This window comes from Crinia signifera, chromosome 8 (genome assembly GCF_055691185.1).
Source record: "Crinia signifera chromosome 8, ASM5569118v1, whole genome shotgun sequence".
Taxonomy (NCBI): Eukaryota; Metazoa; Chordata; class Amphibia; order Anura; family Myobatrachidae; genus Crinia; species Crinia signifera.
In genome coordinates this window covers 61,713,085-61,729,066 of record NC_139224.1, presented here as the reverse complement: position 1 = coordinate 61,729,066, position 15,982 = coordinate 61,713,085, and the positions used below count along the sequence as shown (strand labels likewise).

At 40.3% G+C, this 15,982-nt stretch overlaps 1 protein-coding gene across 5 annotated transcripts in view; it reads right to left on the bottom strand.

Moving 5' to 3' along the window:
• The window catches only part of MEI1 (meiotic double-stranded break formation protein 1), a 237,512-nt gene that overhangs the window by 200,898 nt on the left and 20,632 nt on the right, over positions 1-15,982 (bottom strand). For all 5 annotated transcript variants that reach the window (XR_014454370.1, XM_083156559.1, XM_083156560.1 and 2 more), the window contains exons 4-5: positions 14,404-14,477; positions 6,537-6,642 (exon numbers count right to left, since the gene is read on the bottom strand). Coding sequence is in view for 4 of the 5 variants with exons in the window: in XM_083156559.1 (XP_083012685.1) it covers positions 6,537-6,642; positions 14,404-14,477 (180 nt within the window). In the remaining variant the exon portion in view is untranslated. The remainder of the gene's footprint in view (positions 1-6,536; positions 6,643-14,403; positions 14,478-15,982) is intronic.

Here is a 15,982-nt window from a genome sequence, read left to right as displayed (position 1 = left end):
AATTGAACCGCCAGAATGCCCCCCCTCCCTCGTAGGTGTTAGTGGGAAAATTGTCTGGGATTTAGTGCACCCCTTCCTGGATAAAGGTTATCACCTCTATGTGGATAACTATTACACTAGCATCCCCCTGTTTAAGGCCCTTGGTTCAAGAGGTACAGCAGCTTGCGGTACTGTGCGCAAGAACCAAAGAGGCCTCCCAAAAACGCACATTGCCCAAGTAATGAGAAGGGGTGAAAGCAGGGGAATATGCAACGAAAATATGTTGTTGGTCAAATATAAGGACAAGAGGGATGTCCTTATACTGACAACAATTCACGGAGACAGTACCACCTCCGTCCCTGTACGAGGTGCTAGTACCCACACCTCCAAACCTAATTGTATCCTGGATTACAATAGGTACATGGGCGGAGTGGATCTTTCAGATCAGGTACTGAAGCCGTACAGTGCCCTGCGGAAAACAAAAATCTGGTACAAGAAGGTGGCCGTGTATATCATCCAGATGGCACTGTATAACGCTTACGTGCTATTCCGTTCTACCGGCCAGAGGGGGACATTTATGCACTTTCAAGAGGAAGTCATAAAGGGCCTAATATTTGGGAACCAGCAGGCAGAGGGCCCCAGTACTTCTAGTACTGGCCCCCGTATTGTACCAGGGCAGCATTTTCCTGATGAAATCCCCTCCACTGGAAAAAAGGGCAGGACACAAAAAAGGTGCAAAGTTTGCTATAAAAAGGGAATAAGAAAGCAAACTATTTTCCAGTGTGACACTTGCCCCGACAAACCCGGCCTATGTATAAAGGAGTGTTTTAAATTATACCACACATCTATGGAATATTAGGTTCATAATTTCACCGTGCTTCGGGGGTCTTGCTAATGCCACATAGCACCCACCATTCATTCCACCAGAATCTGAGCCGCAAAATCCAAAAATCACTCCTTCCCTTCTGAGTCCTGCCATGCACCCAACTGGTATTTTTTGGTCACATGTGAGGCATTGCCGTACTTGGGAGAAATTGGGGCACAGATTTTGGGGTGCTTTTTCTCCTTCATTCCTTGTGAAATTGAAAAATTTTGAGCCAGAACTGCATTTTTGTGTAAAAAAATGTAATTTTTCATGTTCACTGCCCACTTGTATCAAAATTGGTGAAACCCCTGGGGGTTTGAAATGTACACTATACCCCTAGATGAATTCCCTGAGGGGTGTAGTTTGCAAAATGGGGTCACTTGTGGGGGGGTTCCACTGTATTGGTGCTTTGGGGGTCTTGCTAATGCGACATAGCACCCACCATTATTCCACCAGAATTTGTGCTGCAAAATCCAAATATCACTCCTTCCCTTCTGAGTCCTGCCACTTTTTGGTCACACATGAGGCATTGCCGTACTCGGGAGAAATTGGGGCACAGATTTTGGGGTGCTTTGTCTCCTTCATTCCTTCTGAAAATGAAAAATTTTGAGCCAGAACTGCATTTTTGTGTAAAAAAATGTAATTTTTCATTTTCACTGCCCACTTGTATCAAAATTGGTGAAACCCCTGGGGGTTTGAAATGTACACTCTACCCCTAGATGAATTCCCTGAGGGGTGTACTTCGCAAAATGGGGTGACTTGTGGGGGGGTTCCACTGTATTGGTGCAACATAGCACCCACCATTCATTCCACCAGAATCTGAGCTGCAAAATCCAAAAAATCACTCCTTCCGTTCTGAGTCCTGCCATGCACCCAACTGGTATTTTTTGGTCACATGTCAGGCATTGCCGTACTCGGGAGAAATTGGGGCACAGATTTTGGGGTGCTTTTTCTCCTTCATACCTTCTGAAAATTAAAAATTTTGAGCCAGAACTGCATTTTTGTGTAAAAAAATGTAATTTTTCATGTTCACTGCCCACTTGTATCAAAATTGGTGAAACCCCTGGGGGTTTGAAATGTACACTATACCCCTAGATGAATTCCCTGAGGGGTGTAGTTTGCAAAATGGGGTGACTTGTGGGGGGGTTCCACTGTATTGGTGCTTGGGGGGTCTTGCTAATGCGACATAGCACCCACCAAAATTCCACCAGAATCTGAGCTGCAAAATCCAAAAATCACTCCTTCCCTTCTGAGTCCTGCCATGCACCCAACTGGTATTTTTTGGTCACATGTCAGGCATTGCCGTACTCGGGAGAAATTGGGGCACAGATTTTGGGGTGCTTTTTCTCCTTCATACCTTCTGAAAATGAAAAATTTTGAGCCAGAACTGCATTTTTGTGTAAAAAAATGTAATTTTTCATGTTCACTGCCCACTTGTATCAAAATTGGTGAAACCCCTGGGGGTTTGAAATGTACACTATACCCCTAGATGAATTCCCTGAGGGGTGTAGTTTGCAAAATGGGGTGACTTGAGGGGGGGTTCCACTGTATTGGTGCTTGGGGGGTCTTGCTAATGCCACATAGCACCCACCAAAATTCCACCAGAATCTGAGCTGCAAAATCCAAAAATCACTCCTTCCCTTCTGAGTCCTGCCATGCACCCAACTGGTATTTTTTGGTCACATGTCAGGCATTGCCGTACTCGGGAGAAATTGGGGCACAGATTTTGGGGTGCTTTTTCTCCTTCATACCTTCTGAAAATGAAAAATTTTGAGCCAGAACTGCATTTTTGTGTAAAAAAATGTAATTTTTCATGTTCACTGCCCACTTGTATCAAAATTGGTGAAACCCCTGGGGGTTTGAAATGTACACTATACCCCTAGATGAATTCCCTGAGGGGTGTAGTTTGCAAAATGGGGTGACTTGTGGGGGGGTTCCACTGTATTGGTGCTTGGGGGGTCTTGCTAATGCCACATAGCACCCACCAAAATTCCACCAGAATCTGAGCTGCAAAATCCAAAAATCACTCCTTCCCTTCTGAGTCCTGCCATGCACCCAACTGGTATTTTTTGGTCACATGTCAGGCATTGCCGTACTCGGGAGAAATTGGGGCACAGATTTTGGGGTGCTTTTTCTCCTTCATACCTTCTGAAAATGAAAAATTTTGAGCCAGAACTGCATTTTTGTGTAAAAAAATGTAATTTTTCATTTTCACTGCCCACTTGTATCAAAATTGGTGAAACCCCTGGGGGTTTGAAATGTACACTATACCCCTAGATGAATTCCCTGAGGGGTGTAGTTTGCAAAATGGGGTGACTTGAGGGGGGGTTCCACTGTATTGGTGCTTGGGGGGTCTTGCTAATGCGACATAGCACCCACCAAAATTCCACCAGAATCTGAGCTGCAAAATCCACAAAATCACTCCTTCCGTTCTGAGTCCTGCCATGCACCCAACTGGTATTTTATGGTCACATGTCAGGCATTGCCGTACTCGGGAGAAATTGGGGCACAGATTTTGGGGTGCTTTTTCTCCTTCATACCTTCTGAAAATTAAAAATTTTGAGGCAGAACTGCATTTTTGTGTAAAAAAATGTAATTTTTCATGTTCACTGCCCACTTGTATCAAAATTGGTGAAACCCCTGGGGGTTTGAAATGTACACTATACCCCTAGATGAATTCCCTGAGGGGTGTACTTTGCAAAATGGGGTGACTTGTGGGGGGGTTCCACTGTATTGATGCAACATAGCACCCACCATTCATTCCACCAAAATCTGAGCCGCAAAATCCAAAAATCACTCCTTCCCTTCTGAGTCCTGCCATGCACCCAACTGGTATTTTTTGGTCACATGTGAGGCATTGCCGTACTCGGGAGAAATTGGGGCACAGATTTTGGGGTGCTTTTTCTCCTTCATACCTTCTGAAAATTAAAAATTTTGAGCCTGAACTGCATTTTTGTGTAAAAAAATGTAATTTTTCATTTTCACTGCCCACTTGTATCAAAATTGGTGAAACCCCTGGGGGTTTGAAATGTACACTATACCCCTAGATGAATTCCCTGAGGGGTGTAGTTTGCAAAATGGGGTGACTTGTGGGGGGGTTCCACTGTATTGGTGCTTGGGGGGTCTTGCTAATGCGACATAGCACCCACCAAAATTCCACCAGAATCTGAGCTGCAAAATCCAAAAATCACTCCTTCCCTTCGGAGTCCTGCCATGCACCCAACTGGTATTTTTTGGTCACATGTGAGGCATTGCCGTACTCGGGAGAAATTGGGGCACATATTTTGGGGTGCTTTTTCTCCTTCATTCCTTGTGAAAATGAAAAATTTTGAGCCAGAACTGCATTTTTGTGTAAAAAATTTAATTTTTCATTTTCAATGCCCAGTTGTACCACAATTGGTGAAACCCCTGGGGGTTTGAAATGTACACTATACCCCTAGATGAATTCCCTGAGGGGTGTAGTTTGCAAAATGGGGTCACTTGTGGGGGGGTTCCTAAATTTTAGCATCTTATGGTGCCTAGAAACCTACATGGTGCCTAAAAAATAATCTCAGAAAAAGGAGTCTCCAAAATCAAGTAGGTGCTCCTTCTATTATGAAGCCTGTGGTTTGGTCAACGTGCACACTAGGGCCACATATAGGATATTTATGAAAACAAAAGAATTGGGGGAATCAATTTTTAGTCACATTTCTCTAGTAAAATGTACTGTGTTCCTTAGAAAAATGTATTAAAATTGCAAATCTGCAAAAAAAAAGAAATTTTGAAATTTCACCTACACTTTGTTTTAATTCCTGTGAAACACCTAAAGGGTTAACAAACTTCCAAAATGCTGTTTTGAATACTGTGAGGGGTGCAGTTTTTGAAATGGCATCATTTATGGGGGTGTCTCACATACAAGTCCCTCAAAGTCACATCAGAACTGAACTGGTCCCTAAAAAAATCAGTGTTTGAAATTTTCTTGAAAATTTGAGAATTTGCTATTCATATTGTAAGCCTCCTAGTGTCCAAAAAAATGAAAAGGAAGTTGAAATAATGATGGAAATATAAAGTAGACATATGGTCTATGTTAGTTATTAACTATTTTGAGTGGTATGATTATTTGTCTCACAAGCAGAAAATTTAACATTTTGCAAATCGCTAAATTTTCCATTTTTTCACGACATTTTGGTATTTTTCACAAAAAAACACAGACTGTATCGACCCAAATTTACCACTAATTTGAAGTACAATGTGTCACGAAAAAACAATCTCAAAATCACTGGGATAAGTAAAAGCAAAAAAAAGTTATCCCCACTTAAGTGAGACATGTCAGATTTGAAAAAAATGGCTCTGTCAGGAACGCCAAAACTAGCTCTGTCAGGAAGGGGTTAATTCATATCAGTTAGTTTTACTGATTATTACATTAGTGATTCAAGAGATGGTTCCCATCTTTACCCAAGTGTCTTCCATCTCCTAGCTGAAATATGAACATACAGTAGGTCCTGATTCACAGCTGACTAGGGTCAATCTGGAATCTGCGTGCACGCAGATTCCAGATTGTCATAAATCTGCGGCTGTGCAAGGTCCTGACCTTACAGTCCCCAATTATTTAGTCCAGCTGCAATGTTGGTCACAGTGAAGGGATTGCAGTAACACACAGGAGGAGCATCTTCTACTGAAATGTCTCTTGCATGTCCCTCCGTCAGATTTGACAGAAATACCATGCTGCTTGCCTGCAATATTTCCGTTCATGTCTGAATCAGGCCCTTGCTACCATCATGCTCTTATACTGGGTACACACCTGCACAAGCGGCAATCGTGCTGATGGTTGGAACCATTTCCCTTCGCAAAGCAGATTGCCGATACATATTACCCAATGTAATTAATAGAAGAACAATCTCTTGTCCATTCCTACATTACAATGCACAGGGTCGCATACAATATCTTCAATACAATCAATCAATTGGGCTTATACACTAAGCGATATACAACCTTTGTTGTGATACAACAAATTGTCCAGATATTGCGATAGTGTGAAACGGACCTTAGACGTGGAAAGATACCAAACAGCATATTCCTGGTTATAACATTTCTATTTCTTATATTCTGTCTAAACGACAAATGTTGTTATGGTCAATATCGACATTATGACATTGGGCCTGTTTTCAGAGTTGTTTGATGATGTGCGAATTCTCAATCCATTTGATTACCGAATGACTGTGCATACCTATGGATCATAGCACGAATGTGCGAGCTCAAATGGCAACAGAAATATGGAAAATAATCGAAATCCTCTCACAAATTAACGAAAAAGAAGTCCACACTTTGGGGTGGTAACCTGACATTTTCTGGGAGAGTCAGAAGAAACGCAGGCATACCCAGGCGTTGTAAGGGAGGGTCTGTGATGTCAACCACGTCCTCGATCAGCCTGTCTCTGTCGCAGAGTTGTGGAAGGGTCAGACTTACTCATATTTGCACAGAATCGTTCCATGGTGAGTGAATTATGTACATTTTCATATTAGCAATCACATATAAATCAAGCCCATTATGGTGTAAATTTACTAAAACTTAACTGCAAGAATAACAGGCGCTACATCTATATCATATCCAACCCTCAGCCCCATTTTCATTTGTGCCAATAACATAAACGTGTACATTTTTAAAAAAATCTGTTCCTGTAATCATGCTGTATTAAAATTTAGATTAAACTTACAATGATCATTTACTAACATTTCGGCAAGACTTGGCATGGCATCTGCAAGCTTTCCCAGGAAGGTAAACATAGGAAGGCTTATTCTGATGCTGGCCACCTCTGACAACTGAAAGATAAATAATAGCTTATGGTTACTCCCATGGCCATTTGGCATTATATAAACTACAGACTTAACATTCAGACTTTATTTAGTTAGACTTTTAAAAAAAAGCCAGTTTAGCTAATAGTGATCCAAAATAAAGTTAAACATGTAGTAATAATATCATTGTTCAATATAAGATATGACATATGATATGTCTATCAAGCTGAAGATGTAGGCATTTACTGGATTGTCCCACTCATATGTCCATCATAGTGTTGTATGCAGCAAGGTGGGCAAATCCCCAAGTTATTGGCTACACCTCTTTCATTTCTGAGCTACCATACTAACTACCCTAATGATTGGCTAAAGGACAGGTCACATGACAGGAGCCATACTTCGGTACTTATATGTTAGTTGGGTGCCCACTAAGCTATTTGCTTAGTTTTCCACATACGCTCGCCACGCTTTGGGCTCGCCACACTATATAAAATCAACTACATGCCGATATGGATAGTGAGGGTATGAGCGTACTATCTATAGTGGGCGCCCAACTAACATATAAGTACCATTTATTATATTTCTGCATAAGCTGTACCATGTACAGGGAGCCCGCTGCATTTAGCCGTGAGTCTTGCTGTTTCAGCTGCTGCATACGCCATTTTCCCCTCGCTCCAAAAACGGAGCGAGGGGGAATCGGCATATGCAGGGGGTCAGTTGAATACTGGTGTTAGACGCTACGGCCGGGGTTATACTAAACAACGGGTGCATGGACGCTAAAGGTCATCATCCCCCGGATAAACGGGAGCGAACAGGTATCTCAGCCGGCAGGCTTTTATTTTTAAAATATAAGATATATGCTTTCAGTAATTAATCGGCAGGGGAAGTTTGTGTTGGGGGACAATATGCCCTGTATGACTAGTTCCTAGGTATAAAAATACCATAACAAGTTCTGCTATTGTTTACTATTATGTCATTCATATTTGGCCAATATTGATTGGCCATAAGAAACGCTACATCATTTCCGATCACCTGATTAAGGTGAAATAGAAACAATAAATATATATAAAATTAAACAAATTGTTTGTTTTTTAAGTCGTTATTATGAAATGTATTTTTCTTTATTTATGAAGTGCCTTCCCTATCACATTCAATTATGTAATTTAATTATTTGATACTTTGGATATGTACAATGGCTAGGAAGAGCTCCCCGGCCTGGATATGATTAATAGAGTTATAGTGCACATAGTGTTTCTTAGTATAAATGTACATTTATGATGTGATAAATTGCATTTTTTATATATATGATATTTGGAATTTTATTATATAGTCTGTCTCCACTCGGTGGAGTTTCCTCCTGATCCCTGACCACCATTATCGGACCTACAGGTGGGCTGTAGCCATCAAACAGCCACTCACCCGCACAGCCTGAAGGATAACATATGCCGTGTGGACTCCATTAAAGACCAGGGGCCAGATTCTCGAAGCTTCAAAAGTGATAAAATGGAGAGTGATAAACAGCCAGCCAATCAGCTCCTGTCTGACATTTTTCAAACACAGTCTGTGACATGGCAGGAAGGAGCTGATTGCCTGGCTGTTTATCACTCTATATTTTATCACTTTTGCATCTTAGAGAATCTGGCCCCGGGACTGCTGCTATTGTGGACAGTGCAGGTTATATACATTGGGTAATTTCTATTAGTTTACAGGATCTGGAAACCTCTGCTGCTATTTTAATGATGACAACCATAGGTGTATACTGTTTAATTATGTTTTATTACAATTATTTTAATTGATTCACCCTTCCTATCATTTACGCGCTGCTTTCTTTCTGTTTTTCTTTGTCTTTTAGGGGACTGACCATCCCCTAACTAGCAGCTGCTTTTAAGGTAGTGACTTGTGAGTATAGCGCTCTGAGTTTTCAACCAAGTGTTGAAATTACTATTGCTCAATTGAATACTGACCCTGCGAGCTGTCACAGCTCGCCCCCAGCATTGAATACTGCCCTTTGTGGTAATTTTGCCTAGTACTCATTTGTCCCAGCAAATGTAGTCTACTTTAGAACCTACTGCACGGTCACCCCATAATTACATGTAAAATATTATTCTTACAAAAACTATCAATCCTACTTTATTTGTTATGTTAAGCTAAAAGGCAAAACTCCTGATACAAAACTAAATCAGGAAGAGCTAATCCCCCTCTTTTCTGGGGTAGTTTTTTTTTATACTAAGCTAATTCACATATAATGAATAAGGATGGATTTACACTTACCGAGATAGTTCTTGAAGTACAAAATATGGAATTGCATGGAAAAAGTAAGTAGGTTTAGGGAGAAAAGTCATTTTTAAAGTCTCTAAGTGGCCTAGCCAATACATTTTAAAAGAGGATGGATGAAGATAAAGGCGCTAGGTGGTCAATAAGGGGAGAAAACTATACCGAAAATCAGGAGATGTAGGAGGAGGAATCTGGATACCCAGATACTGAATACCACTAGTTTGCCAGTTATACAGATGAAACTTTTATATAGATCAAAGACACCGGGCAAATTCTCCTCTAACGTGATTCGCTCGTATTGGAGCTTTGAAAAAGCAAATTCTCCTCTAGCGCGTTTTGCTCGTATTGGAGCTTTGAAAAAGCGTTAGAGGAAAATTTGCCCGGTGTCTTTGATCTAAGGAGGGACCTCTAACAGCCACCGATCACCGCTATTACTTAACAACTGCACAAAACCGGAGAACACAGACCCACATCCATTTCCTGACAGAGAGCGGGTGAGAGACGCTACTCTGCAGCTACACAGGCCAGCCTGACGCCTGACTGAGACCCCAGCCGTGTGTGAGAGACACGGCGTCTGGACTGACTACAACTGCCAGCTCTGGGTCAGTGTCACGGCGGCGGACGTTTCTTGCGGGTGTAGAACGGAGAGTCACAGACTGAGAAATATTTACTAGCTCTCCTGCCTTCCTGCTAATTTGCATTACGGCCCAACATCTAAATACCTTTGTGGAGTCTGTGAGTATAAGACATACAAAAGTGCATTGGACAAGCATATATTAAAGTTACAAGCGGTGACTGGGGATTATAAAATTGGCTGCTAATATTGTTCCCCCTCCCACTGGAAAAGCAAATATTTATTTTTTAAATTCATCAAAGAAAGCTTCCTTTTGAGAAGCAACATCAATCAATTTATTTATATTTTTTTAGGTGGCCACCGATTCTAATTGTGTAGAGTTTATATGTGTTTTATTTATTGTTATGTATAAAAAAATCCTTTTAATTTCTAACTTGGTATATTCATGATAATAAATATATTTATCTATAATCTAGTAGTGATCGTTGATTCAGCCACACGTGCACCTGATTTATAAGCGCAGTCTCTATATAAAAGTTTCTTGGTAGTACAGGTGGGGTAAACTTAGGTGCACCCAACACCTGATTAGGTGTGAGATCACAATCACACCATTTAGTCTGCTGCTCAATAGATTATATTTTGTCACAATATTAAATTGAGACACCAGAAAATTAAGTGAAAATATTACAGTTTAATTAGCGCCTATCACAGGGGGAAAAAGAAAAAACTTTTTTTCCCAAAAGTAGTTATACAGATGAAGAGCGCGTAGAGGAAATAAGAGATAATGCATTTAATTTATAGTATGAAGTATCTGCATTCCTGAAAATTGATGCTAAATTTGTGAATTAGCACCCAAATTTGCGGAAAAATTTGGATTTGTGAATCTACATCTTTTCTGATTTTCTGATTGTTTATGAAAACCGGAAAAAAATGAAAAAAAACATTGATTAGATGAAATGCGGATTCCATCTATTCTGCCAGAAAACGGACGCTATTTCCATTTATTTCTGCGGATCGATAGTTTTTTAGAAAGGTCTCAGATTTTATCCCATGGAAATCCTGGGATAATCTAATTTTAGGGTCAGCTACCCAAAAAAAACATGCCTAATTAAATACCACCTTAATGTTAGAAAGCATTACAACATGGTTGATCAAGGATTCTAATACAATGCAATATTTCACAGTATTAATATAATAAGCTGGATTCAATTATTTCTTAGGAATGGATGATAACAGCATTCATACTGTATATCTAAACATAATAATAATAATCATCATCATCATTTTATTTATATAGCGCTCTTTCTCTAATACGTAGAGGCTGTGACAATGGATAATCTATCCTGAACACACATTATAAATCTACAGAGGTCACCTCAGAAATATTTCACTGCATTATAATTTTACATTATTTGGATGTTGATTTTAAACTATGAATACTATAGAGATCTTGCATAATTAATCCAGTCATTAAGTACAGTGATTTATTTGCAGGATAGTTCTTTGCTAATTATGGTAAGCACTGAAATATTGACAGTTACATTCTTTACACCTTCTCTTATGTGCCATCACTGACTGGCCATTAGGATGGATGGTATCCTATTTTACCATATACCAATAAAGGTTGTTTTTTTTACTACTGCTAATTACAGGTTTAGGAGTCTTCTTTACTTTGTTACTTGGTTAGACATTTAGAATGTCAACAGGGCCCAGATGGGTATACCAACTTGTTCTATAAAACCTTTAAAACTGAGCTCACACCTCTCCTAACCCAAATGTTCAATGTTGCCTCAGAAACTGGCACCTTCCCAAAAGAGATGTTAGAATTCAGAATTGTGGCTTTTCCCAAACCAGGAAAAAACCCGACTCTTACTGCAAATTATCGCCCAATCGCTCTGCTCAACACAGATGTCAAAATATATGCTAAACTCATTGCCAATAGACTAAACCCTTTATTACCATCCCTTATACATCAGGACCAAGTGGGATTCGTCCCGGGTCGCCAATCACCCGACAACACCAGACGAGATATTAACATACTAGAATCTCTATCCCGTTCAAACTCCTCTGACCCCCTACTTCTGTTATCTTTGGAGAAAGCCTTTGATCGGCTCCATTGGGGCTACCTCCGGGCTGTCCTTCTAAAATTTGGATTCACAGGTAGGAGACTCTCCTCTATTATGGCCCTTTATTCAAACCCTTGGGCCAGAGTATTTATTAACGGGGTATTATCCCCAATATTCCCCATAACCAATGGAACGCGCCAAGGATGTCCTCTATCCCCCCTAATCTTTGCGCTGGCAATGGAACCCCTAGCCGAATCTATCAGATCACACCCAGATATCACTGGCCCCCTACTCCAAAATCTGCCTCTTCGCAGATGATGTCCTATTAACTATCACTAACCCATCCTCCTCGCTACCATGTCTTCATAAATTACTCGATGACTACGCAGCAGTCTCATACTACAAATTAAACAACACTAAAACCGAATGCTTACCTATTAATTACACTCCTGACCTCATTCAATTGCATTAGGTGGAATACCCTTATTCATGGCAGGATAGAAGCCTCAAATATCTGGGGATCCAAATCCCCTCGCAATTATCAGACTTAATTCCATGTAACTATCCCCCCCTTTTAACCAAACTTACAATGTTGACATCCGATTGGATGCTCCAGTCTGTCTCCTGGATGGGGCGTATAGCAGCCCTAAAAATGGTGGTCCTCCGCAAGATACTATACTTATTTAGAACCATCCCCGTCCTGGTCCCTAATACCCTCCTTGGTAAATTCCGCTCTCTATTCCTCAAGTATATCTGGAGAGGGAAAAAACCCAGATTAGCCAACAAAATTTTGTCCCTTCCTAAACAGGATGGGGGCCTGGCGCTGCCAGACCTACAACTTTACCAATATGCCACCTTGCTTGCTCAGGTAGGAGCATGGTTCACAGAGGAAGACACTAAGCCATGGGTCATCCTTGAGCTTGGTTTAGTAGCGCCCTTTCCTTTAACAGACATCCTATGGTTACCACCGAGTGTAATCCCTCCCCCAGCGTTACGTTCGTTGGCGGTAGTGGCCACTCGTAAAGCATGGTTAACCCTTATCTCCGGCTCAAAGGACACCACCCTCCCTTCTGCTGATTTCTCGTTACAAGCCCTATCCCATATTATCCCCAATCTAAATCTTTCTACATGGAAAGCTCGAGATGTAGTCTCTCTAGAAGGAATCACATCACATGGTTTACTGATGACCTACTCGCAACTCCAAGACCTCTATTGACTGAGACACTGGCTCTATAGTAACACCCCACCCCCCCCATAAGGTATCAAAGATGCCCAGATACCTTCAAGATAAGTTGACCGCCTCTGACAGTAAAGGGAACATAATGTGGTGGTATGCCTTACTGATTAGTCATAGTACGCCTAAAAAGTTACCATCCTCAATTAAATGGGAATCTGACCTAGCATGCTCACTGACAGAGGATGAATGGAACAGGGTTTTTCGGACATGCTTCAGCCTGTCCAGATGCATTTCCCACTCCGAACACTTTTACAAACTTCTCCACCGACTATATATGACACCAGTGTTGCTACACACCATTTGGCCCTCTACCTCTAACCTATGCTGGCGCAACTGCGGCCACACGGGAATACTCTTTCATATATTTTGGCTCTGCCCCGCTCTGTTGAACCTGTGGACGGCCGTCTTCAACATCATATCTAAATTAACAGACTCTGCAATTACCCCAAACCCATTATTAGCTATGCTCTATGTCTACCGTGGTGACATGTCCACCAATGACCGCTATGTGATGGGCCACATCTTAGTGGCCACAAAACTCATGATAGCACGACATTGGCGCACCCCTTTTGTACCTACTTTAGATATGATCGAATCGAATGTACAATTGCACTGTGAATTCGAAATAGCTGGAATTACCTATTCTTCATCAGCCTCGAACCCTCTGACTAAATGGTATAAATGGACTGAGTACTGGCTATCCCGGAAGCCGACACCAATCCCTAGTATCCAACCTTCATCAACACAACCTCTAGACTTGTCCAATTACATTGGAAGCTGATTAGCTCAGGCCCTTTATTTTACTATCCAAACCCTGTGACCCCTATTGAACGGTGAACCCCCTTAGAGAACCAGTCTCCTATGAAGCATGTAACTGATAAGAGTCGCCTCTTTTACCCATACCACCAATGATAGCAACTGTCTGGAGTATCCACCCCCTATCCCCCCACCCCCTCCCCTTCCCTGCTCTGTATGTCTTTTTTCCCTTTCTTTCAGTTTTTGTTTTGTTTAATAAACATACATACTGTTTGATGCTATTAATGTGTTTATACTGTACTGAAAACTCAATAAAAATTCAATAAAAAAATAAAAAAAAGAATGTCAACAGGGATGTTATTGAAATATACACAATGTCAACATGGTTATATTATCGTTATTGTGCATAACAACTTTATTCCAGTGTTAGAGCCCTAACCCTACTTTAATCGAACACTAACCTTATACTGTCAACATTGTGACTACAGATATTCAGTATCAACATAATGACCATGTAATAACAATATGTCCATCATGACACTGTGAATGTTGACATATGCACTATCATTATTTCAACTATGTCAACATTTTCAATGTCAAAATAATGACTACATAGTACATATAATCTACAGTACAATACTGCTAAACATGTACTTTTAAACTACCAGATTTGCAAAGGAGCACCCTAAAAGGTGTAAATAGAGGTTCTCAAAATAATTTGTGTGTGCTTACATACAACAAAATGTATATTGGCACTGTTCATTAGAAGTTAAAAAAATCTACAATCCTATGTTTAACAAGAGTTTAACTAACGTTTAACTAGAAACTTTCAAACAAAGTGAACATACTTGTATTTCTAAAATATATTATACAGTAGTTACCTCTTTTTTGCATATGTCCAAGACACAGTGAACAAACTGTTCTGATTTGAGGCTCACAGTTAACTGAACTGAAACTGTAAGGTTAAAAAAAAAGATTGGTTATAAAAGAATAACATGCAAAGCCAGATGTCACATAATGGAAAAGTACAAAAGCACAAACCTATGCAGAAAAGTAGTGTGGTTCCAGGAAACATATTATACATAGGTGATTGTAAAAGTTTTTTTTTTTTTGTATTTGGTGGATTATTTATGGTGCATGTATGTAATTTCAGTAATTTAATGTGCAGGCTTATTTACCATCAAGTAAACACTACACAGATGGGTACTAATATACACATGCACAGGTATATGAACACATTCCCATACACAGCCAATTTTATTGTTTGCCAAATGTGTAAAAACATTAGCAAATTTATAAGGTTGGCCATGGTGGTGGTTATATTTTCTAAATCTTTCCATGTGTTCGAGTATGATGATATATTTCTTAAAAAGTATGGGATTGATCTTGAGTCGTATTTATAAGATACCACTGCAGAATTACAATTTAAAAAAAAAAGTATAGTGACCAGTTGACACTACATAGATACCAACGGACGTTCAGTCACGGTATAAATTTATTGAGCATATGATCAAGGAGTCAAATATTGTAGAACATTTCTTTGAACAAAATACATTATTATTTATTTATTTATAGTTTCTTAAATAGCGCAGCAGATTCCGTTGCGCTTCACAATAGTAATTATTAAGAACACAAGGATTTTATTTATGTTTATTCCACAAAATAATAAAGTTTGGGCGTGGACTAGCTGGCAGCCAGACATGGCTTGTGGGAGCTCCCAGCTTGCGCCCTAACCACGGGCAGGTTATCTGCTCTGTCAGCATGCCGGAATTGCAGTTACCCCCTTCTAGACTTCCCACTGGTGTGAACCGTAGAGCCGGGGAACACTTTTAAATGCTGGTTGTGGCCTCTAGTTAGAGCCTGCAGACAAGGACAGTAATACTTCATCCCACATCCCAGAAGTGTGGACGCAGATCAGGGGGTGTCCTTTGGTGGTCCAGGAGGAGACCTATGGCAGTGTACCCCAGTCTAATTTGCTGGACACAAGGATTCTGTGGTCATGTCAAATTCTGTTGCACCAGGCTGTTCCTGGAAGCAGTGATTCCTGTCTGCGGAATCGAACAACAAGCAGCAGTGGGTAAGACCATTGACCTTGTTCTGCAGGGTATTGTCACATATAGCACAATCTGTCATCCAGTAGCTTTTCATTTCATGCCCTAAGGTGGACACCATAATATCCTATTTTATCAAATGAATGTTAAGACGTTAATAAATATGATAAAATTAGCCCACACACACACACACACACATAAATTACACACAAATAACCATGAAATATATACACAAAGTATATAAAAAAAAAACTAGGGTTTTATAGGATAAAATATATAGTCCCTATATCCCTATATAATTATGTTAAATGGGTATTTATATATCACAGACTGGCAGAAGAACGCTCAGAGAAATGTAACATTGGGCCTTATTCTAGTTCACTCTTTCTGACAAAATCCTTCTTAGATG